Source organism: Eulemur rufifrons, chromosome 28 (genome assembly GCF_041146395.1).
Source record: "Eulemur rufifrons isolate Redbay chromosome 28, OSU_ERuf_1, whole genome shotgun sequence".
Lineage (NCBI taxonomy): Eukaryota > Metazoa > Chordata > Mammalia > Primates > Lemuridae > Eulemur > Eulemur rufifrons.
In genome coordinates this window covers 43,385,193-43,409,802 of record NC_091010.1, presented here as the reverse complement: position 1 = coordinate 43,409,802, position 24,610 = coordinate 43,385,193, and the positions used below count along the sequence as shown (strand labels likewise).

The 24,610-nt window shown below is 46.4% G+C and overlaps 1 protein-coding gene across 1 annotated transcript in view; it reads left to right on the top strand.

The window, feature by feature from the left end:
* The window catches only part of PDLIM1 (PDZ and LIM domain 1), a 39,170-nt gene extending 15,507 nt beyond the window's left edge, over positions 1 to 23,663 (top strand). Inside the window, exons 2-7 of the mRNA XM_069460068.1 lie at positions 1,112 to 1,263; positions 2,762 to 2,846; positions 7,044 to 7,243; positions 17,750 to 17,901; positions 22,580 to 22,697; positions 23,138 to 23,663. Of these exons, the coding sequence (XP_069316169.1) occupies positions 1,112 to 1,263; positions 2,762 to 2,846; positions 7,044 to 7,243; positions 17,750 to 17,901; positions 22,580 to 22,697; positions 23,138 to 23,324 (894 nt within the window). The 3' untranslated portion in view covers positions 23,325 to 23,663. The remainder of the gene's footprint in view (positions 1 to 1,111; positions 1,264 to 2,761; positions 2,847 to 7,043; positions 7,244 to 17,749; positions 17,902 to 22,579; positions 22,698 to 23,137) is intronic.
* The last annotated feature ends 947 nt before the right edge of the window (positions 23,664 to 24,610 follow it).

Genomic DNA, 24,610 nt, shown 5'->3' with positions numbered 1-24,610 from the left:
ACTTGGAATTTCCATCCAGGAATGTCTATTAATGGTTTTTTTGTTTTTTTTTTTAAAATCGTGGATTTACCCATTGATGATAATAGTAATATTTTTAATATATCTTGGTTTAGGAAATACCTAATGGCAAAAAGTTACTCTGAGGTTAGTACTGCTTCATAATGAGTTTGGACTTTGTTCAGTATAATAGCATCTGTATTCACTTGAAAAATAGTTGTACATCTGTGTGGGAGACATGATATTTATTCAGTCCACATGTAATGCTCGGTAGGCAGATGAATTTGAGGACCTACTGCAGTAAGTGACTGGCTGCCCCCAAGCATCAGCGGTCTGTAAATACGGAACCACTGGTTTTAGAAGCATCAGCCAGCAGAAAACCAGCCACCTATCTGGGATGATCCTAATCATTTTGGGGGATGAACCAGTATAAGCCCATAGTTTTAAATATTTTAAAATATTCTTTGTTGCTTTTAAATTTTTTAAATTAAAAAGTAATTCAGTCTTATAAAAAACAAACACATTACAGAAGTGTATAACTGTGAACAATTTAGTGTGCAGTTTTCCAATTTTCTTCTATACATATAATAACATATTGATTATTAAGATTTTTATACAAATGGGATATTATTGCACATAATGTTCTCTAAATGTGTATTTTTTTTTTTTACATGTAGTTGGAAACTTATTTTAAGGACGCAATAAGGGTCAGTGGGAAGAACACTGGGTCTGCCGCAGGGTTTGCATCCTGGCTCAGTAATATGGTAGTTGGGTGACTAGTACTGTAGTAGTATACTAGTTGGGTGATCCTGGCTAAGTCACAGATCTTTCTAAGCCTCAGTTTCCTGGTCTCTGAAATGGACACTGATACTTGTCCTTCTTTCTCACAAGGTGGTCGTGAAGATCCAATGAGATCATGTAAGAAAGTGCTCTTTGTAAATGATAACGTATTACAAAAATATAAAGGATTATTACTTAAACTTATGATTTCAGTCTTCTTTTCCTTTTAAAATGCTTTGATTCATATCAGTGAATACCTAACGTGGTGGCATCTTTCTGAGCGGTTTTCTTGGAGACAAATAGTAACTAGCCTGTTCTCCCCTTTTTTTCCCAGGTCACTCCCGGAAGCAAGGCTGCTACAGCTAATTTATGTATCGGAGATGTAATCACAGCCATTGATGGGGAAAATACCAGCAATATGACACACTTGGAAGCTCAGAACAAAATCAAAGGCTGCACAGACAATATGACCCTCACGGTATCCAGGTGAGAGCTATGGAAATGTTTGTTCATTTTTGAGCCCCTGGAAGCTGCTAGTGGGCAGGGACTGCCTTTCCTATTTCAGAATCCCCTCTTCCCCTAGCTCACAGCCATGTATACTGTCAGCATGCTGAAAGGTCTATGGAATTGCAATTTCAGTTTGCCCATTTTCCTCTTTAATTTTCAGAGTGCTTCTTATAGTGTGGGCTTCTTTCTCTGAGATACTGTATCTGCATTTTCACTTGATCTAATACAACTAACCAAAATTTGAGTAAGTAAAATGAATTAAATATTGTCAGCTAAAATGAAATGAAAAGTTCTCCCCAGGAACCATTGAGAACTTAGGATGCTGTTCCCACCGCTCTGTGCTGAGCAGTGGGTACCACACCAGGAGATGGCAATAACAGAGAAAGGCTGCAGCACAGTGGCCGCAGGTGCTGAGTGTGGCCCTAAAAGTACACAGCAAGAAAGGAGAGCTGGGGCTGAATGGAGTGAGGAGAGCGCCTGGGAGTTGTAATTAGGGTAGAGTTTCCACTTCTTTCGTTTGGTCTTGGAAGGGGTCCTGCTAGGGCAGGATTTCAGGAATGACTTTGTTCAACCCTCAGTGGCTCCCTGGTTCCTGTTGGATCAAGTTTAGATTTCTCACTCTGATCATCTGTTAATCTGCCTTTAACGTCCCGCTAACCTTAGCTGTGACAGCCCTTTGTCATGAGCCCATCACGCAGATTCTCACCTGTGAAGTACGTTTATCACTTTCTTCTGCCTTGTGCCACGGGAGCAGGAGGACCAACTGTGGAGGAATATGTCAAAATATTTTGTACACTTCAGAGCCCTACCCCAAGAGAGATGCACCATGTCATTACTACCCCCTCAAAAGCACAGTTGCCCTTCTCCATGCCTGTCTCAGTCCAAATCCTCTCCTTCAAGCCCTAACTCAAGGCATTCATTTGTTCATTGGCTAATTGATTTTTAAAGCGACAAATTGGACAGGTACCTCTTGTACATGTCTGGCACTGTGCTAGGCACTCTGATGGATACAAAGATAAGTACTGACATTCTCTGCAAGAGAAAAAACAATGAAATCAAAACTGAGTCTACAGTAAGATCAGTGTGATTGGTACAAAGAACATCCTTTACAAACTCCAAAAAGGAGGCATCACTTTCATTTGAGCCAAATAAACTTCACAAACAAGTTGATTGCTTGGCTTGGACCAAGCACACTGGGCTGAGATAGAGGAGAAGCCCACTCCCTCCCTGGCAGAGGTGGGGCAGTGTGAGAGGCGTGCTCAGGAACACGGAGGAGGCCCTGCACGTCCGACACGGACGATATCACATTGGGGCTTTTGAAGGGTCACACTGGTGGCCGGTGGAGGGTGAGGCTGATGGCAGGATGCTAGTTCAGAAGCTGGTAGTCCAGGTAAGAGGGGATGTTTTCCCAATCTGTTTTTAGTATGTATTATTTATTTAGCATGAATGAAACAACAGCTTTGATAATCTGTTGCAGATCTGAACATAAGATCTGGTCTCCTCTGGTGACGGAGGAAGGGAAACGTCATCCATACAAGATGAATTTGGCCTCTGAGCCCCAGGTGGGTACCTGCCCATCTTTGCCGCTGCTCTCACCACCCTGCACTTTCCTGCTCGTGACACTGTTCGGCATGGTCCCATTTTTCCTGTCTGCAGGCCTGCGGATAAGGCAGGGAGAGCCCTCCGCTGTCACTGCTGGGATCTGGCTCTCATTCAGTTCTTCCCGTAAGGGAACTGCGAGAGGAAAGGGCTGGAAACCCCCAGGGCAGTGACGCTGCAGCCTGGGCTGGAAGCAGGGGGCAGGGAGGCGATGAGGGAAGCCTTCCTGCGTGGAAGAGGGTTGGCAGGATCATAGTGCAGTCACCTAACTCAGCTCACTGTGGATTTCAGATAGAAACGAGTCATGCCAGGGATGACAGTAAGTTTAGACCCGAGGCCTGGAGCCTGAAGAAATGAGGGGGAAGTTGATAGTAAGCCCTGCTTCTCCCTGCTGTATCCCCTTATCTGGTTTCCATGAGCCTTGGGGTGGAAATCTCTATTTTTGTTACAGTGAAACTTATAATAAGACTTTAAAATTACTAAAATAAAATGGCAATTAATATTGAAAAATGTGGTAGGTAGTCAGTGTACAATTTCTCAGCCAGATAGAATTTCCTGGGATGGTAGACTGTCCTAAGAGCCCATGTTTGTAAATAATCTTTCAGTAGTTAGATTATAGGTGCTTTTATTTCTTTCTGCAAATAAAGAAGACTTATTTGCATCTTCTAAATTATCTACAATGTGTGGGTATTCTTTTTGAAATAAGGGAAACAAACTTAAAGAAGAATGTTTAGAATATCTTTGTAAAATTCCTCATACCTAACGTGCTCCTTGTCACAAGTATATGTCTGTTGGATACATTAATGAATTATTAATGACAACTTAATAAGTAAATTGATAATGGCTTTTGAAAATTTTAGACTAGCTTGTGATTGTTATACATTTAACCCCAGTTGAAGATTTGAAATTTAATTTTTTTTTCTGAATTTGGGATACTATTTAGTTTTTATGGTGAATCAAGATATAATTAAAAGATAACATATTGCTAGGTATCTTTTATACATAAAACAAAAACTTGTATGAAATGGAACTCACTGGGTACATTAGTATATGTAAATTGAGTGGTTTGGATATAAGTCATATTTTCTCAAATAGCTTCCATTAAAATTTCAGCAATGCACTCATACAAAATTATTTCCATTAAGATAATAAAAATCGTTCTTGAGCATCCCAAGAGTCATTTTAAGGACCATTTTGCATCTGCTATTTCAAAACTGACACGAACAAATTATTCTATACAACTCCTCTTAGAAAAGTTCATAAAATTGAACTCTGTCTGTAAACTGGTAGTTGTGCAAACTAATTTAAGACATACCACAGTTAATTTCAATTTCCCTGGGAGTTCTCAGCCACTTCATTAAATTTACTATAAATGTTAAATTTTAATGGGTTGGGTTTTCATATATTTTATACCCCATGAGGAATGATTTTGTTTTAATTTGGCCTTTCTGAAATCCTAGCTTTTGTGTAAATAAGATAATCATGTAAATTTTTGTTATACTTTTTATTTGTATTATACTTAAATTTTCATCCTAAACCTATAATCTAGTTACCTGTATTAATTTTTTGAAGGTAGTTATCTTCAGATTAAAAAAAAAAAACTCAAGTGCTTTAAAATTTCACACGAGTGTATTTTTCTTTTGATTCCAGTAATTCTTTATTCATAGGAAAAACTTCCCAACTGTAATTTTTCCACTTCCAGCCATTCTAAAATAGAGGTCGAATGAGTAAGAGCAGAGTTGATCTATAATAAAAGATCTGTTAGTTCATGTAATGCCAACCAACACCCCAGCTTATCTGAGGTCAGCATAGTTACACACCTAGTTTGTATTTCCTCATTATTGAGTTTCCTTGGAGACTGATAAATACAAAGCCCAAACAATTACATCATCCCTTTCAAAAGGCAAGCCCTGAATCTGCCTGCCTTCTGGGAAGACCAGTATTCACATGAGGGTAGAGATATTCCTTTTATGTACAAACCAGATGCATTCTTGAAATAATCTCTGTAAAGTGAAAATAGGAATTTTTGATCTGAATTTTCATTGACTTCCATTCTAATTGGAAATGTGTCTATGAAAGGACAAGGGAACAGATCCTGGTTGAATGTGTGTCATGTGCCAGGCACCGTGCTTGGCACATTAATATGTCACACTGAGTCCTTGTGAAAAAGGCTTTTTTTAATTTTCTTCTTTTTTTTTTTCCGAGACAGAGTCTTGCTCCATCACCCTGGGTAGAGTGCAGTGATGTCATCATAGCTCACTGCAACCTCCAACTCCTGGGTTCAAGCAATCCTCCTGCCTTAGCTTCCCGAGTAGCTGGGACTACAGGCACATGCCACGACGCTTGGCTAATTTTTCTATTTTTTTTGTAGAGACAGGGTCTCGCTCTTGCTCAGGTGGTGTCTTGAACTCCTTAGCTCAAGCAGTCCTCCCTCCTCGGCCTCCCAGAGTGCTATGATTACAGGAGTGACACCACACCCGGCCTATTTTCTTCATTTTAAAGATGAGAAATGAGTTCAGAGAGGTATCACTTGCTCAAGGCCAAATAGGAAGTGGCAGAATAAAATTGAGCCAAGATAGAAAAATAAAGGCTTTTCCTTGGTGCTCAGCCTCCCCTGCTGCTACTGTGGATATGGAGAGAGGAAAGAAAGAATGGCCATCCGGGCTGCAGCTGTGCCACACCTCTGCACAGTGCTGCAGCACGTGTGACTGAGAGTCCCTGGCTGCCCATCTGTAAATCTGCTCTTCTTCAAGACCATGTCTTTAAAGACTACATATGATTCCTTTGGGTAGTTGTGCCATAAAATTTACTTAATCATTCTTTGATTACTGCTGAAGTTTTTTTCATAGATAGCTATACTTCCCCTTTTGTGAATTATTCGTGCAGACTTAGCTTTTGTCTAATGCAAAGTCAATTAAACGTAATTTGTGCAGTAAAAACCTCACTGATTCCGATTTGTTGAAGAGGACATCAAGCTGAATAATGAAAAAGAAATCTTAATCATAAAAATATTTTCATGTTGTCTTTTATTTTAAATTAGTACACAATAAGTTAAGCATAATGCATGCATAATATTTTTAAAGAAAGCATAAAAGACTTGAAGATTTAAGCAAAAAGGAGGTAAAAAAAAAAAAAAGGAAGAGGAACTGTTTTGGGGGCAGCTGTTCTGGGCCTGGGTGTTTAGGAAAGAGGCCAGGGTTCAGGAGAATTTTCCTGGGACCCCAGAAAATATAACACACACTGAGTTTGGCAGCCTGTCCAGAGTATGCAGCTCCTGGAAGCCATGGGTTGATCCGGAACACCCATGCAGAAATACCTTGCTAATCAGTCCGCAGCAAAGCTGTGATTTAAAAAAAAGGAATGTTAGTTTAAAAAGTGTTTTTGTGTGTTTGTAAAGGAGCGCTGAGATGTTGTAGCTGTAGTAATTATTCACCTGACTCCTAGCAGGTCCAGGGTGGGGGTGGAGGGCACTTTCTCAAATTACGGAAAGAGGGGAATGAGAACACAAGGAACTCAAAGTCCTTTGTACCAGATATCCTCTGACCTTGTGTCTGATTAGCCTTGTCTTTCTCCCACAGAAGATCCTGAATCCCCTTTATACCCCTCTGCAGGAGGACTGAGACCCTCTCTGCCTACCCAGCAGCTGCCTCCCCCGGTGGCACCGCAACCCTCTTGTCTTGCTGGTCTAATCTCCCTTCTGGAGAATTTATCTCCTCCTTTTACCATCTTCTGCTCTGCACTGACCAAGTGACTGCATGTTCCTTTCCTCCTAGTACCCTAATCCCTCTGGAATGTGCCCTGAAGGGTGTTTCGGCTGACTTGGATCCTGACAGCCCAAGGCATGGGGTGCACGGGGGAGGAGGGGGGCCTGCCCAGGTGTGCCCCAGGAGATCAGGCTTTGCTGGGCCTCGGGGAAGAGTCAGAAAGCAGGGCTGATTCAGAGGGTGTGAACTTGCACAGGGGCCCATCTCCTGAAACTTTCCCAGGCATTGTCCGTGTGTCTCAGTGGGGCCATCAGAGCCCCTCGGCCAAAGTTTGGGTTGGACCAGGGCCATAGTGGCTCAGCTGGAGCACCTCTCCCTGACACTCAGCCTTCACTGCCAATCATGGGGTGTGCATTGGATGCCCCCCCTGATTTCTTCTCCGACCCCTGCCTGCAGGAGGTCCTGCACATAGGAAGCGCCCACAATCGGAGTGCCATGCCCTTCACCGCCTCACCTGCCTCCAGCACTGCCCCCAGGGTCATCACGAACCAGTACAACAACCCTGCCGGCCTCTACTCTTCTGAAAACATCTCCAACTTCAACAACGCCTTGGAGTCAAAGACTGCAGCCAGTGGGGAGGAGGCGAATGGCAGACCGTAAGTAGACCCAGGAGTCCTCTTGCAGGCCAGAGACGCTTTTCATGCCAGAACCAGGCTGATCCAGGCAGGAGGAAGAAGTTTGACCACTACTGCAGGGAGAAAAATGTCTACATTAGCAGAGTACTTTCTGCATTCATTTTCTTCATCTATAAAAGGGAATAATACCTCCTGCCTGTAGTAATTATTCACCTATAGGGTGGCTGTAAAAATAAGAATTAACATGTAAAATGCCCAGCACCATGTCTTGCACGAACAAACCATTTAATCCTTGAGAACTTGTTATTTTTGTCCCGATTTTTGTGGTCGTTGTCATCTTATAATCGACCGTAGTTCTTCCTGGACAGGCTTGCTACTTCCTGAGAAATTCTTCAGTACTTCTAGTCGGGGAGTATTTCGTAGAACCCAGTGTGGTTTGTGCTCGTGTTCAGCATCTGATGTGAGCAAGCGGGAAATACTTCGTGGTGCACGGTGTTGGGGAAGCAATGTTTGCTTTTTCCCCAGAGTGGACCAGAAACTGTAGAAAGCAGAGAGGTCCCTGAGGATATGAATGTTTGTCCTTAGGAATAGGTTATGATCTGGGGGCAGAGGCAGCTTAGCAGGGGAAGAGGTGGGGCTGCAGGCAGAAGGGACAGAGGAGTCTGAGGAAGCATCTTGCTGGGGCCTGGGGAGGCAGGTCCCCGTCTGTCACAGATCATTTGGCTGCAGCTGCCTTTGTGTCTTTATGAAAAATCTCCTGGATTTTCGCAGCGGAGGAGACCAGTGTCTGCTCCATCTCGAACTCTTTGAGGATAAATCCAGAAATACTGGGAATACCAGCAGCCTGGCGCAGAAGAGCTGGATTTGAGGATGAAGAGTATGAGATGGGACCAGCTCTCTGTGGGTGAAAAGGGGTGGACTAGGTTGGGAGCTGCCAACCCAAATGCCCAAAGGTGGCAGGCAGGACGAGGAAGCCGGAGCAGAGCGGCTGTGGCGGCTGGACAGTGCATGCCCCCGCCAGAGGGCGCTGCTCCTTGCCTCTTGTCAGATGCCACACGCGGCCTGCATTTCCCATTTCCGCTGATTATTTTCATTAAAACAGAAGGTGGAAAGCCTCTTTTTATCCGAAATCTCCTGATTTTTAAATACCGGTGACGTTCACATTTTGCTGGAAAACACTGTGTGGTCCAAACCTGTCTGAGCTCTGAGGATCTTTCCCAGGTGGAATCCTCAATTCTTACATGAGCTCTGAAGCCTGCTTTGCCATTCATTTGTTCCCCAACTCACCATTAACAAGAATCTGGCCAACTCTTAGGGTAATTAAATTGCAAATTGATTGCTTCAAATGCAGGTTAGGAGAGGTTAAGATAGCAGTGGTTCCAAATTACTTTAATGTCTGGAAAAGACTATCACAGGATCCCCTCTCAGGGTTGTGTTGGCTGTACTGTGCACATAGTTCCCCGCCTCCCCCCGCCACCAAAAGAGAGACAGACATTATTGGGCACCCCTGGATGCAGATCCCTGTGCCCGACGCTGAGAGGACATTGTGTGGTTTTTTTTTGTTTGTTTTTTTAAATTTCTTAGAGTCTAGTAGGGCAGACTTTTTGCTGTGACTTTGGCTTTAGAAGATGTTAAAGGTCACTGGCATTTATCAGAGTAACCATGGCCAAGTGCCCCCTGATGCTGCTTCTTCCCCCAAATTCTGGTTCTTGCAAGCCCTTCCTGGCTTGAGATGATGATGCGCTTGCAGGTGACCGTGGGGGCGTCTGAGGTGCCCGAGAAAGAGTGCCATGCCGGCCTCCTGAGCTTTCTCCCACGCACACACCCTGAAGGGAAGCTTTCAGGAAGCCCAGCGAGGAGTGGTGGAGACTCTGAGGGCTGTGATCCCTGGTTTTCACTGCTTTGGTGCTGGGGAGGCTGAGAACGTGACCCTTTTTTACTGTCCTAGAGTGGAATGTTCCATGATCTGGATTTAATAACCCAGGAAATGACACATCCTTAATTGAAAGAGCTGCTATGCATTCGGAGAAATATGTGCCTGGGAAGTATTTTTAGTATGGCCTTGGCTATTTTTCCTTCATTAATGTCTTCTTTCTTCTCTCATGCTCCCTGCTTGCTCCCTCCCCCCCATTCTGAAACAATTAAGTCCGAAACTGTGCAAGCCTTTCCTCCAACCCTGGCCCCTCCTGTCGCACAGGCTTTGGCTACATTGTCTCTGAGACTTTATCAGAAGTTTCCTTGCAGATTTTCTCAGCAGAGAGGGCCCAGTTTCTGCTCCCTCACAAACTCTTTGAGTATGAAACCAGAAACAGTGGGAATACCTGCAGGCCAAGGCAAAGGAGCTGCCCGAACCGGCCATGCTGCCTGTAGAGGGGTCTCAGCTTGCTGGTCTATTCCCAGTGCGTTCTGGGCAAAGAAAGATCCTCCCGCAAGCCCAGCCGCCACGGGGTCGCCTTGCTTGCTCAGTCAGCACAAGTCCCAACGCCCGCTCACCCCCACTGTTTAGTCTGTGAAATTAGCTGAGGTTCCAGAATTGGCTCACTACATACTTTGCATCTGAGGTCATCACCCATTCTCTGGGACTCGCCCTGAGTTTCTTTGTCCCATGCTCTTCAAAGCCTCTTGGTATGTCTGCGGCTGTCCGTCTTGTAGGTCTTCCCAGAGCTGCCGTCCCAGGGTCCCAGTCCCCGTCACAGGGGCAGAGAGAGCACTGCCAGCCAGGAAGGCAGGCGAGGCTCCTCCGCTGCCCCTCCTCCCAGCACACACAGCCCACGGGAGCTCCTCTGCAGCCTTGTTCCTCTAGGTCTTCAGCTTAGTACTCATTTATTGAGTGCCTGCTGTGTACCAGGTGGATGACGGAAATGTTGCTCAGTTCAGCAGAAACCTAGCACCTTCCCTCTAACCTCTTTTAATTGAGTTTATGGGCTTTGGTCAAAATCTGAGAATTCAGAGCCTGGATTTCATTATTTATATGATGCTGCCTGGTACTTCCTTAAGGCTTTGCAGACAGGGGCCTGAACCTTGAAATCCAGCTTGGCCTCTTAGCTGTGTGACCTTGGGCAAAACACGTAACTTCTCCGAAAGTCGGTCTCCTAATCTCCAAGGTGGAGATAATGCTAACTAGCTCACCACCAGGTTGTTGAGAGAATGCAATGCAATCCAATGTGTGCAAAGCTCCGGCACAGTGCCTGGCCCCTGGTAGGTGCTCAGCAAACGCTAGTTATTGCTGATTTCACTGCCCATGGAGCACTCCATCCCATCGCTTCTGAGTACGGGGGGCTCCAGAAGGGTGGAAGCATGTAGACAAATGTTATGGAGGAGATTTTGCGATGCCTTAAGGCAAGCTTTCTTTCCCAGCATCGTAGCTTAGGTTCAGCCAGCAGGTACAGTTAACCAGCTTCCTGATGGCATTGTGGCCTCTGCACGGAATAATCGTGTGAGCTCCCATATCCAACACAGCAGTCCCGAGATGCTAGCTCTTCTAAATTCTAAATTCTCTGTTCTCAGGTGTTCCCCTAAACATGCATGAGGCAGATTTCTAAGCAGGTACCGTGGAATAAAGGGATGCACTGTTCTCTGTTGTGATGGTATCAGAGGGATTATTGACTCACTGGTAGCTGGGTCAGAAGGAAACCTCTCTGACAAAGGTGGCTGCTTGCCCCTCTAGCTAAACTTGCTGCAGCCCACAGAGAACTGGCTCGCGTGTCTGATGTTCCTGCCTCCCTCTTCTCCTAGCGCCCATAGTTACTTCTCTGGGTTCTTATCACGGGACCAACGTCTAGGCCTTTGAAGACGAAAACTTAGGAAGCATTCAGACTCCCCTTCCAAAAGTGATGACATAGGGTTTCCCAGAATTGCAATTTTTTTTGTGAACATTGGCGTAGCTGGGCTGGGGCATCTCAGACCTGGGTTCTCATTCCTTGGGATATGAGAAATGAAAGATTTTTCCGAGTCAGCCTACCTCCTTTACCCTTACCTACACAAAAAACAAGAACTAAAATCTTACATCCTTTCCAGTTCCCACTTAACTTCAACCATTTGGGGAGAAGATGCCTTAAAGTTAATTAAACTTTTTATTTTGAGATACTTGTAGATTCATATGCAGTTGTAGGAAATCATACAGAGAGATCCCTTATAACCCTTACCCAGTTTCCCTCAATGATAACATCTTGAGAACTGTCACAGAATAGTAACAAAACCAGAATATACAGATGTGGTTAAGATACAGAACATTTCTGTCTCCAGGATTTCCCATGTTGCCCTTTTATAGACACACCCACTTCCCTCCTCTCCCCACACTCTCCCTAACCTCTGGAAATCCACTCATCTCCTCTTTATTTCTGTAATTTTGTTATTTCAGGAACGTTATATGAATGGAATCATATAGTATATAACTGTCTGGGATCGGCTTTTTTACTTAATATAATTCTCTGGAGATTTATTTAGGCTTTTGTATGTATCAATAGTTTGTTCCTTTTTTTCTGTACTACGAGTTTGTCTCTTTCCTTCTTGTGGTAAAAATCATGTAACAAAATTTATTATCTTAATCATTTTTAAGTATACAGTACAGTAGTGTTAACCATATGCCCCTTGGTATGCAACACATCTCTAGAACTTCCTCATCTTGGAAAACTGAAACTCTATACCCATTGAACAACTCCGCCTCTCCCCCTCCCCCAGCCCCTGGCAACCACCATTCTACTTTATTTTTCCAAGAGTTTGATTAGCTACCTCCTATAATTGGAATCATGCAGTGTTTGTCTTTTGTGACTAGCTTATTTCACTTAGAATAATATTTTCACTGGATACAGGATTCTGGGCTGGAAGTTCTTTTCTTTTAGCACTTGAAAATGTGCCACTTCCTTCTTGTCTCCATGGATTCTGATGAGAAATCTGCCGTCATTTGAATTAGTTTTCCCCTCTAGGTAAGGTGGCATTTTTCTATTAAAGAATTGAAAATTCTTTCTGTGTTTTACTTTTCAGAAATTTACTGATACGTTTGGCTGTGGATTTCTTTGGTTTTATCCTGTTTGGTGTTCACTCTGCTTCTTGGATCTGTAGGTTTATGTCTTTTGCCACCTTTGGGACATTTTCAGCCATTATTTCTTACAGTACTGTTTCAGGCCCACCTTCTTTCTCTTCTTTCAGGACCCCATTTACATGAATTTTAGATCTTTCATATAAAAGTCCCATCAGTCTCTGAGGTTCTTTTCATTTCTTTTCTTCCCCCAGCCTATGTCTGTTGTTTAGATTGGGTAATTTCTACTGCTCTGTTGTCTAGTTCGCTGATTCTTTTCTTTGTCTCCTTTATGCTGCTGTTGGTTATTTTAATTTTCAGTTCTGGAATTTACATTTGGTTCTTTATAAGTTCTGCTTCTTTACTGTGACTTTCTATTTCCTTGCCGAGATTTTGTATTTTCTCATTTGTTTTCTTGTGTTCATAATTGCTCATTGAAACATTTTTAGGATGACTGCTTTCACACCCTTGTCAGATAATTCCAACATTTCTGTCATCTTGGTGTTGGCATCTTTTGAGTATCTTTTTTCAGTTAGAGATCTTCCTGGTTCTTCTAAGATAAGCACTTTTTAATTGAATCCTGGACATTTTTTGTTACAAGACTCTGGATCTTATAACCTCCTGTTTTCACTGGCTCCGAGAACACTATGGCTAGGAAAGGGGGATGAGGGTACCTTGTTACTGGCAGGTGGGGGTAGAAGTTTAGTTTTCCCGTTCTGCCTACGTTGACACCTGAGGTTTCTGGGGGATACTTAGTCATCTCAGGGGATACTGCTGGATGTGGGGGGAGTTCTGGCACCATTGGGGTGAGGGTGGCCTCGACACTGTGGAGTGCAGGTGAGAGTCTGGGCTCTGCACTAGGCTTTCTTCATCACAGCTGAGTAGGGTACAATATGGGCCCCCATTTGGCCTTCTGATGCACTCCAGCGGGGCGGGTGGGGCACCTCATCATAGCTTAGTGACGGTGGAAGTCCAGACAGACCACTGGCCTTTTCTGGCATTTGGCTGGAGAAAAGTGATTATTGTTTCAAAGTTTTGTGTCTTGCTGGGCTGCCCCTTTCTTGGTCATTTGGTCAAGAAAACTCTCGGGAGTTTTCTCTCTGTGACTGTTCTCCTTTCCAGGTTGCGGCTTAGTCTGGAATGTCTGAGGCAGAAAGAAAACCCAGGGAGCTCACCACCACGTTCCTCTGGTCCCGAGGTCCCTAGCCAGTCTTCCTTCCTCTGTCCTCCTTTCAGAGTCGTCTTATGTTTGTTTTATTATGTAAAGTCCAGAGTTTTTAGTTGTGTTGAGTATGTGAAACAGGGGCAAATATATATGTCTACTCCATCTTCACAGAAAGGAAAAAGATTTTTCTTATAATTCAAGTAATCCCCCTTTCTGTTCCAATCTTGATCTCACATGTAGGTAGTTTTATTAAAGAACCAAAATCCACTTACTGTGTAAGAAAATAACCCCATTAAGGTTGTATCAGCAGTGGAAATTTTTTTCTTACAACTTTCTTGTTTTAGATGGGATTTATATACAGATTATTAAGTTGCTGTCACAGGTGATGGCTCAAGTTAAAAAAAAAAAAAAAAGCAGCCCCATCTATTTCCCTCTGGTCACTTTGTTTTTCTGATGGGGTTGGCTTGCATCCCAGGGTTGCGGTGCTGACCCATGTCCCAGAGCCATGGGCGTGCTGTTTTCCGTCCTCCATGACTTTCTGACCCTCTCGCCAACTGCTCTTTTGGCCAGAGCAGGCCCGTGAGTCACGTAAGGTCCGCAGACTCGGCCTCCGACACCCTTCTCTGGGAGGTGGGCTCAAGGGCAGATTCTCCTTAGATTCTGAAGACCACTGGGAACCACGTACGCCTGGCTATGTCAGCCACCTTGTCAGGCTGAGCGTGGCTTCGCTGTAATATCCCCAGGGAGGCAGTCCTTGAGGTCAGCACCTAAGACCGAAGGAGAAAATATTAAACAGTTAGGAAACTGGAGCACATCAGCTGCAAGAGTGACTCAGGGAGAAACAAGAGCTAGGAAACTTTGTGTAATGTATAGTTATTCCAAACGAGTTGAGTTTGATTAAACACTTGTGTTTTGTTATTAAAACTGTCCAGAGTGGATTTGGAAGAAAGTATTTACTTCCAGTGTCCCACCCTCAAAACTGTTCTCCTGGAGACTCAGGCATGTGTATTATATTTTCCAAAAACCTATCACTGTAGTATTCTTTCTTTCATTGCTGTTATCATATACAAAAAGGAGATTTTCTTTGCTCAATTTCTTATGCATATTTTTATCCTAATTACTTTTTTAAGATATTGTGGTGTTACATCATTATCTTATAGTAATATCTAAGACTTAGACTTTGGGTCTGAAGAGATTATTTTTGAATTAGTTGTATCAGTGCTTCAAGTAAGGTAATGGGTATTGAAAGTGCTTTATAAATTGTCCAGTTTTAAGGACATTATTAGTTAAGAATGAATATTAAATTGTGTTTCTTTTTTTTAAATCATGGAAATAGTTTACGAGGCTATTTGCTGGAAGAATATGTGGCCTTGTGGTTTGGATGTTGTCATTTTTAGAGTTCCCTTGGTGGCTTCCAGACATAACATACACCAAAGAAGAGGAAAAAATCCTTCCCAAGCACATGCCATGGTCTGATTGTGATTTTAAAATAGTTCTAAGTGCAATAGAAAAAAGATTCATCAAAAATAATGTAATACGCTTATTTTAGGGCAAGTTCTCAAGACTCAAAGAAAGAGTCAGGCATGTGACTCAAAGAACAGGGCCAAGTGGCCCCATGCAAAGCGCTCACAGTTCCCTGCAGGTGGAGGAAGAGAGACCAAAGCAGAGGCCACCTGGTCAGGGGAGGACAGACAGGCAGGGCAGGCTGCTTTCCCCTCCCCCAACTGCAGCCAGCAGGAGCGACCAGCCCATGAATCTTTCTACTTAAATTTTGACTTCGCCTACGTGACTCTTCGAGGGCCTTGTCCTCTCCTGTGAGAACATGGATGGAGTCGAAGGGAAACACCTGTAGCCTCATTGCTGTGACCGACTCTGCTTCCAGCTGCAGATCTGAGTACTTAAAGTGCCCCAGAAGGCTGATTGGGCTTCCCCAGAGGTTGTCTCAGAGAAGAGAGAGAAAGAAAGAAGGAGAGGGAACAGTAACTTGCAGAGAATTACCCAGGAAAGCATATTACCTGGTTTTCTTTTTAAAATGGAGTGTGAGCTATAACACGATGGGTGGGTGGGAAATGAGTGAGTAAGCGTAACTGGTATAATTCATTTGCACCTGTAAAGTGGCTCTAGCCCTAAAGAGAGACTAGTTAAACTTGCTGAGGAAAACCATTCCTGGCCACTGCCAGCATCCTTCAGGCTGGGAGGCAGCCATTTGGGCTGGATAGCACATAGCGTTATCACTCAGGAAGTACTACTTGTTTACATCCAAACCTGTGCATCTCCATCAATAAATTCTGCTGCTGTCTGAATACTTGCTCTGTGGCTCCACTGGGTATGTGGTCTCCCCTAGCAGCAGAGGCTGAGAGCAAGGGGGTGATCTAGGGCCAGGAGGCTGGGCTGCCCATGTCCCTGGCACAGCCCTCGGAGGCCGGCTGCCCTGCAGGAGCAGGGAGACAGCAGCAAGGAGGAGGAGGCAGTATTCATGCACTTACCCGATAACCAGCTGAGCTCTGACCCTGGCAGGAACTGAGCCAGGCCTGGGATACAATGGGGAACAAGACAGGCCACATCCCTGCCCTCATGGGGCTTACTTTCTAGGAGACTGACAATACAGAAATGAACAAATGCAAGTGTAGTCCATGGTCAGAGAGTGAGTGGGGGATAGAGAGCGATGGGCATGCGGTGGACTGTTGTGAGTTGGGGTCAGGAAGGCCTCTCTGAGGAGTGCACTTGAGCAGAGGCCTGGATGAAGTGTGGGAGCCATGGAGATGCCTGGGCCGTGCATTCCAGGCCCAGGGAGCAGTCAGTGCAAGGCTGTGAGGCTAGTGGGTCCCAGGCCCCGCAGGAGGGCTGGTCTGACTAGAGTGGAGTGATCCACACTGGGTGGCAGGGGCTGCATCTGGAGGGGGAAGCTGGGCCACGACATAGGGCCTTTTTTCTTTTTGTAATAAACATTTACTCCAAAGGAGTTGAATTTGATGAAACTTGGCCGAGCACGGTGGCTCATACCTGTAATCCTAGCACTCTGGGAGGCCGAGGCAGGTGGAATGTTTGCGCTCAGGAGTTCGAGACCAGCCTGAGCAAGAGTGAGACCCCATCTCTACTAAAAAAAAAAAATAGAAAGAAATGATCTGGACAACTAAAAATATATAGAAAAAATTAGCCGGGCATGGTGGCGCATGCCTGTAGTCCCAGCTACTCGGGAGGCTGAGGCAGGAGGATCGCTTGAGCCCAGGAGTTTGAGGTTGCTGTGAGCCAGGCTGATGCCACGGCACTCTAGCCAGGGCAACAGAGTGAGACTCTGTCTCAAAACCCCCCCCCCCAAAAAAAACAAAAAAAATGGATTTGATGAAACTTGTATTTTGTTTTAAAACTGTAAATATTTGCTTCAAGTCCGATGGGAATACATTGAGGCTCAGCACGACACCATCTGTTTCAAGTGTTTAAAATATCACTCTGGCGTCTGGTTGAAAACAAAACTGTCCAGGGGACTCAGAATGTCAGCAGAGGGACAAGTTATGCAGCTGATAGGTCACGCCGGTCAGTGATGGCATGGCTTGGGCACGCAGGGGTGGGAGGTGAGAAAGGGTCAGATTCAGAATAGATTTACAGGTAGAGTCTACCTGCCTTTCTGCCTCCTCCCTTGGAAAATGGAGCTCGAGGGGAAAATGGCCCCACAGCTCTGCCTGTGACCCCTGCCTCGGGGCACCCAGGGTGACAGGAGGAAGGTGTGGTTGCCTCGTCCCCGAGCCTGCACACTTTGTGTACAGAACACCTGCATGTGTCATCCTCGCCTCCAACCCCGTGAACTCGGCCGAGCAGGTACCATCCCCTCCGTGCTACAGGCGAGGAGACTCACGTGCCGCGCCATGAAATTACGAGGAATTTATAGAGGCAGGAAAGCACTCTGAGATGGTCAGGAATGAGGAACCCTGTGATTTCTGCTCTTGCAAAGAATACATGTGGCCTGTATGGTGGGGACTCAGCTGAGTTTTTAGCGGTCAGGTTGTGGTGAGCATTCTCCCTCTTCCAGATGTTCTCTTGACATAATGTTGTTTATGTAGTTTAAAAAGAAATAAAGCATTCCTAGTTCATGGGATTAGACCAAAAAGTAGTTGAATGACTGAAGCTATGTAGAAAAAGAGCCTCTGATTGCACTGAAGCAGCAGCCAGATCTGACTGCAGACACTTCACCGTCCTTGCAGAAGGTCTGTGGCTAAGAGAGGACTTTCATCCACTGGGATCATTTCTATCCACCCTTTGAGTCCGGGGTGTCTTTGCTTGGAGGAGGTGCCTGGTGAAGTTATTTCTAACTTCTGACATGTCCTAATGAAGTGAACATTCTTTACAGCTTAGACCATTCTCAGCCTCCAAGCGGCCTCGTCATCGACAAGGAATCTGAAGTTTACAAGATGCTCCAGGAGAAACAGGAGTTAAACGAGCCCCCGAAACAGTCCACGTCATTTCTGGTTCTGCAGGAAATCCTGGAGTCTGAGGAAAAAGGTAATCAGCCCCACCTGCGGGTAGAGGCGCCTGTTCCGGGTCTGGCGTGGGGGCCGGTCATTGTGGAAGCACAGGTGAACGCAGCCTGGAGTAGGTGGAAGGAGCACAGTGTGCTTTGGAGGGCACAGGCTGTTAAAATGTTAAAGCTTCTTTTCTACAAAAGTGAGAGACAGAGAAAGAGAGTGTGCCCTCCTGACCACACTTTCCTTCCCTGCGGTCTTTGTGTAGGGAGCTGCCTGCCTGGCTGGCTGTGTCTCTCCCATGTGCATCAGGACACCGAGGTCAGAGTGAGCTTTGTGGGATTCTGTTGGTCTGTCCCTTGGCCATTTGTTTGCCATGTCCCACGGTCTGGTGGTGGCCGAGGAACAGGAGAGGGTGAGGGCCGTGGCGATGAGAAACAGAATGGGGGTGCATCAGTGCCCAGTGATGCCAGGAGCCTGGCTCGCCTTCGAGGCCATGTGTTTGCTTTTGCTCTAGGCTAGCTGTCCTGTCGAGGGCCTGAGAGCCCAGTGTGGCCACATCCTTACTGTGTGACCTCAGGCAGGTCTCTGAACCTTTCCGGGCCTGTTTTTCTCATCTGTCCACTGGGGAAAAAATCGTTTCCTCTAAGACTGTCGTGAGGATCAAATGTCATAAATGTGTGAAACACCCATCAAGTGACTGAGTAGGTACTTCATAGTTATTATGATGTTTGAAAGCTCATCAAGATGCTCTCTTGTCCACGGGGTGAGCTCCAATGCACAAGGCACCCAGGGCCACCCGTGTGGTTCTTTGTTTGTTTGTTTGTTTGAGACAGAGTCTCACTCTGTTGCCTGGGCTAGAGTGCCGTGGCGTCAGCCTAGCTCACAGCAACCTCAAACTCCTGGGCTCAAGTGATCCTACTACCTCAGCCTCCCAAGTAGCTGGGACTACAGGCATGTGCTACCATGCCGGGCTAATTTTTCTATATATATTTTTAGCTGTCCATATAATTTCTTTCTATTTTTAGTAGAGACGGGGTCTCGCTCTTGCTCAGGCTGGTCTCAAACTCCTGAGCTCAAACCATCCGCCCGCCTCGGCCTCCCAGAGTGCTAGGATTACAGGCATGAGCCACCACGCCCGGCCTGTGTGGTTCTGCAGGTCTCAGGAGACAGCGCTTCACCTTGTAAACATCAAATACTGTCTGTTTTATGATATGATAATATTCAAGTGGATAGCAGGAAAGGTCTCTTCACTGAATAACAATAGTATATTATGAGAAATTTGTGGCAGGTGCTTGTGTTGGAGAAGGATGCTTTCCCCCTTCTCCCAAAGACCTCCCAGGTGGTCAGCCCCTCCTGGGATTCTCACTGCCAGCCGTCTCTGGAGAACTGGGTTTGCACCCTGTCCTGGTCCCTGTGATGCCCCACCCTCTGCACTCTGTCTTGGTCCCCTTCCCCGGGGCTCGGGCACCACCCTGTGCCACCCTTCCTGCTCTCTCTTCCTCCCCACAACGTGCCCACCTGTGAGACACAGTTGGCGCTCCAGGGAGGGACCCCTGGTGGTGACGAGCCTGGGACCCGCCTCAGCCAGCTGCAAAGAGACCAGCGTGTTGGCCGAGACTGAGCGCCCTCTGGAAGGAGGGAGAGCAGCCTCCCTCAGCGCTCCCAGCTGCAGATTCTTCTTCCCGGGGAGAACGTCCTGAGGGGCAAGCTCCCTACCGAACACACCCGGAAATATTAGGGAAGAAGAGAAATTTGGACGTTGTTTTAGTTTCCTGGAGTCCAAAGGAAGCTAATATCTTTACTGTAAGCTAGTTGTGAAGAAAGGAAGAAGGATTTCTTTGAATTTAGTGTTGGCTGGATTGGTGAGAGACAAAAAAACCTCACGCCAGCAGGTGGCGCTGCAGGGCTGAGCAGCCCGCAGTGAGGCCTGTGTTACCCAGCGGTGCCCAATTTTATCCAGTTAAGCCTCTTCATTCCAGAAAGGAATGTGGTTTCTCCTACCACGTGGGGATTTCATGTCCCTCCTGGCCTTCTCTCATTGTACCCTCTCGCACCCCTCCGCTTTCCTGGTGATTTTTCTGCTGATAGGTGAGTTTGGTGAAAAAGCTCATCCTATAAGAGACCCCCACCTCATTGGGCTGGTTCTCTTGGCACAGCTGCTTTGCATTTCTGAGCTGCGAGGTGTGCACAGGTGCTGCCATTTCCTCGTCATAGCGGGTAGGCAGCTGGGTGGCGACAGCACCCTCGGTCAGAAAATAAAGGAGCCTGTTTGGGATGCTCGAGGCACAATACCTGGAGAAACTGCCCACTCAGGCCCTTCTGAGACCCCTCTAGGCAGGGACAGGGTTAGGGTGAGGTGAGTGAGGCATTGCCTTGGGTGCAAACTTTAAGGGGGCAGTAGAAAACTCAATAATCAAGACTAAAATGTCAGTTTATGCAATATTAAAAAAAATCAAAATTAATACAAAAAATATGAGTGGACAAAACTGGGGCTGTGGCCTCCTCCCAAAGGAAGGGAAAATGGAAGCGCTCAGGTGCTTCCCCTCGTGGGCCTGCTGGCGGGGCAGAGGCGGGCCTTCCCAGGCCTGTGTGTAGAGCTCACGACAGAAAGCGACGGAGCCCCCCAGTCGCCGCCCCATCTCCTGTGTTGCAGATGGACATCTGTGTGCATGAGGTCCCCAGTGCAGGAGGGTCCCGGCTCTGAGGGGGAGGCTGACTGTGCCACGTGCAGCACGAGAGGGCTACGGGGAGGCCAGGCTTCATTCACGTACCTCCAGCAAAGCACCCCAGACCAGCTCTCGTGTGGTATTAGTCAGCAGTGGGCACCTTGTGTCCACAAGGGCTGCTGGGCAGCTGTGGCTCAGCGGGGCTTGGCAGGGAAGGGCCTGGCGCCCGGAGCCTTCTCATTCCGGAAGCCCAGTGAAGGGAGAGGCTGTCTCTGAGGCCTGCTGTTCATGGCACAGGGCACAAACTCTATGGGGACGAGGCCAAACCACACAGTGTACTTAGTGCTTTTGCCTGGACAAAGCTCACATCTGCTCAGATTCCACTGGCCAAAGTCTGTGGATGGGGGATGTCTTCTCTCCTGAGAGCAGGGTTTCTCAGCCTTGATGCTATCGACATTTTGGGCTGTAGGAGTCCTTGTTGTGGGCTGCCCTGTGCATTTTGGGATGTTTACCAGCAACCCTGGCCTCTGCCCGCTCGATGTTAGTAACACTCCCCTCCAGTTGTGACAACCAAAACTGTTCTCTGGGGGACAAAATCACTCCCAGTGGAGAAACACTGACCAGAGGGAAGCATGGCAAGGTGGGGAGGGATAATTGTGGGCAAAACATATAGCCAGCCATACCAGCCAGGGGCATCCTGAATGCCCCTTCTTCTCAATTTTGGGTTGAGAAGCACATGTCAGATCCAGGAACTCATTTTCTAAAAGGACAAGAGAACCAGGGCCCTCATCTGCCAGCCCCAGGGTTGCCCAGCATGACTAAAGTCATGGGGTGGGCCTCTCCCCGTCAGCTCACCTTGCACAGGAAGCTCTTTCTTTGCTCTTGTTCTTGGTCCAGTGGTTCCTGGATCAGCGGCACCAGCACCACTTAGGAACTTGTTGGACATGCAAATTCTTGGGCCTTCTGGATCAGAAACTCTGGGGCTGAGCAATCTGTGATTTAACAAGCTCTCCAGGCAATTCTGATGCACAATAAAGCTTGAGAATAGCTGCTTTAATCTAAGAAAGAAGCTGATTTAGCCAGGGGTGTAGGATAGAATCTCCTGCACCTGGAGATGCCCATTCAGCTGGTCTATGGGAGAGCCCCTGGTCTGTGAATTTTATGAAAGCTCTCCTGGAGCCTGGGATGCTCCCAGGTGGCTATTCAGAACTGCCAATGGTATAGAGACTTCTGTAGCTTCTTGGGCTAAAGCATGTTGGACTAAGGTAGGGAGCATCATGCAGTTGTCACAGTATCTTATTCATTTCTGCACATTTATTGAGCCTCTGTTATTTGCTGAGCCCTGTGCTTGTCTCTGTGGGGTGTTGAAAGATATATAAAACAAGATTCTGGTGCTTGGGTAATTCGCAGTCCGGGGAGAGAGACATGTATAAATAGCTGATGAACATAGCAATACTGCTAGGCCTTGTCATGGTACAGAGATAAGTGATGTGGAAGCTCAGCCGGTTGAATCTACTGTAATAATGGCAATATTAACACCTTAGCATATTAATAGCTACCACAACACAGGGCTTTGTTACCTAAGGTGTGATGAGCTGGGCGGTAGGCAGTTCTGCATCCAGCAGCCAGGGGCTTATTTTAGATGCACCCAGCTGACTGCAGAGAGGCCCCTTTCTCTGCTCTGTAGCAGATGATTTTCATCTGGCTGCTGTGTAGCTTGCTGTACTGTGATGATTTTGTCCTTTTTGTGATCTGGTTTCTCTCTGTATCTAGGTAATTTGTGTTGCCGGGTACTGTAAGAGGACTTTATGTATGTATATACCTGTATATTAATCTTTTTATACAATATTAAAGGGAAAAATGATCTGTTTTATAGAAAAAGAAACTGGGGACCAGAAAGGTTAGGTAACTTGCCGAGGATCACACAGCAGAGTCACATCTGTTTGACTCTGGTGCCCATGAACTTGCTTGACCGTGTATTTAAGTGGCTCTGGGATACTTATGCAGTTCTGCCCTTCCTAGCCAACGCGAATGTTTTCCTCATTTCAGGGGATCCCAACAAGCCCTCAGGATTCAGAAGTGTTAAAGCTCCTGTCACCAAAGTGGCTGCATCGATTGGAAATGCTCAGAAGTTGCCCATGTGTGACAAATGTGGCACTGGGATTGTGTGAGTATCTGCTTCCCACAGTCCTTGCAGGCCCTGCAGGTCGGGTAAACCACGAACATGTGGGAAGTGCTGGGTGTTGCACGTTCTGGGTGTGAAGGAGACAAATCCTGCCTGGAAAAATGGAGCAGAGAGGCCAGGGAGATCCTGTGTCCCAGAGGCAGGTTCTCCTTTGCTGTGGAACCCTTAGGTTAGGAGCATGCAAAACCAGTAACAGCAGGGCTGCGCTGCCGCAGTAGGTGGGGCTTCCAGAATAACGTCTCTGGACCCTGGGAGTGAGAATCCCCTATGACTGGAGGCCGGTTGGGGGGCGCTGGTCCACCCTTGGACGGGCCTCTGCAGAGGAGCTCCAGGCCCCAGCCCCGGAAGGACGATGCAGAACCCTGGTGCCACCTGCAGGTGCTTGTCACTGATGGAGCTCTTTTCCTCCCTTGTTCCTGCAGTGGCGTGTTTGTGAAGCTGCGGGACCGCCACCGCCACCCTGAGTGTTATGTGTGCACCGACTGTGGCACCAACCTGAAACAGAAGGGCCATTTCTTTGTGGAGGATCAGATCTACTGTGAAAAGCACGCCCGGGAGCGAGTCACACCGCCTGAGGGCTACGATGTGATCACCGTGTTCCCCAAGTGAGCCCGCAGATGTGCAGCGACCGCTGTTCCCCAGCCAGGCTCCGCTGCAGCTTGTTTGCTGAATGTTCCTGCCTTATCTCTTGAAAGTCCTGTGCTTGCCCTGGTTTTACCCCTGCTCATTAAACATTGGGTCCCTGCCCTCGTTAACTGACTACTCTGGCTGTGTGATGCTGCTTCTACAGTTAATGGGAAGCTGTTCAGTGTCCCCTTGCCAGCGTCACAGTGTGTCTTCCTCACCTCAGTTCTCTGCTGCAGATGGACTTCAGCCAAATTTGAACCAAATCAAATTTAACGTCTGACACTGATTTTGTTTTCACTCAATAAATTTACAGACTCCTAAGCAGCGTGGTGTCGTTTATCATTTGGCCGGTGTGTCCTATTTCCTATCTCAAGCCTGATGAGGTTTCGGAGGCCTCTCCTCCTCTTATTTTGGGTTTCCCATTTCTCTGAAATTTGTAGGCCTTCCCCCCAGGTGTGCGGAAACTGGCATCTGAACAAGCCACGTTCTTATATTGCTCTGAAGCTTGCACCACGTTATCCTTCTCTGATGCTAATATAAGATACTTAGTTCTGTTTTAATAAAATAGTGTTTTCTTTATACCTGCCTGTTCTGAGCCTTATCTGAGGAAATGAATGCTTCCCGAAGAATAGATGGGGAGCTTTACCAGTTGGCCTTAAAACATTGCCCAGTAAATCTCTCTCCAGATTGGTTGCCGCCATCCCAACTGCTCTCCTTTGCAAAGGGCAGCAAACTCAGGGAAGTGACCAACTGTCCTCCTCACAGAAGGGATGAGAACCCTGGGTGTTAAGGAGTTCTGAGTTAAGACCTGAGGTCACCATAGATTATCTACTGGTGACTAATCGCTAATGGAGTCATTTGCTCAAACAGTGGTTGTCCCACCTCTCCAGAGGCTGAGACTAAGCAATTGTTATGAGAGGTGGACAGGGCGCTCCAACCAACCCTCCTTCCTCCAAAAGAGCAGATCTATCCTTGAGTATTAGCCACCATAGGGTATAGTATATGACCTTTATTGATAAAGCTACTAACTTCATGCTTACTCTAAGAATAAGGATTTTAATCAGACAGCGGTGCCGGGAATTCATGCTACAGACTCTGAGACCAGAATGCACTGTGGACAGTTGATACACGAGCCTGGAAGTGAAACCTTTCAGATGGAAAATTTCTTCATGTTAAAATTCTCAATTTTTTTTTTTTTTGCAGTTAATTAGTCCTTACTTTAAACCTCATCTGTTTCTAAGCTTGTAAAAGGCAGAGTGGCTTAAACT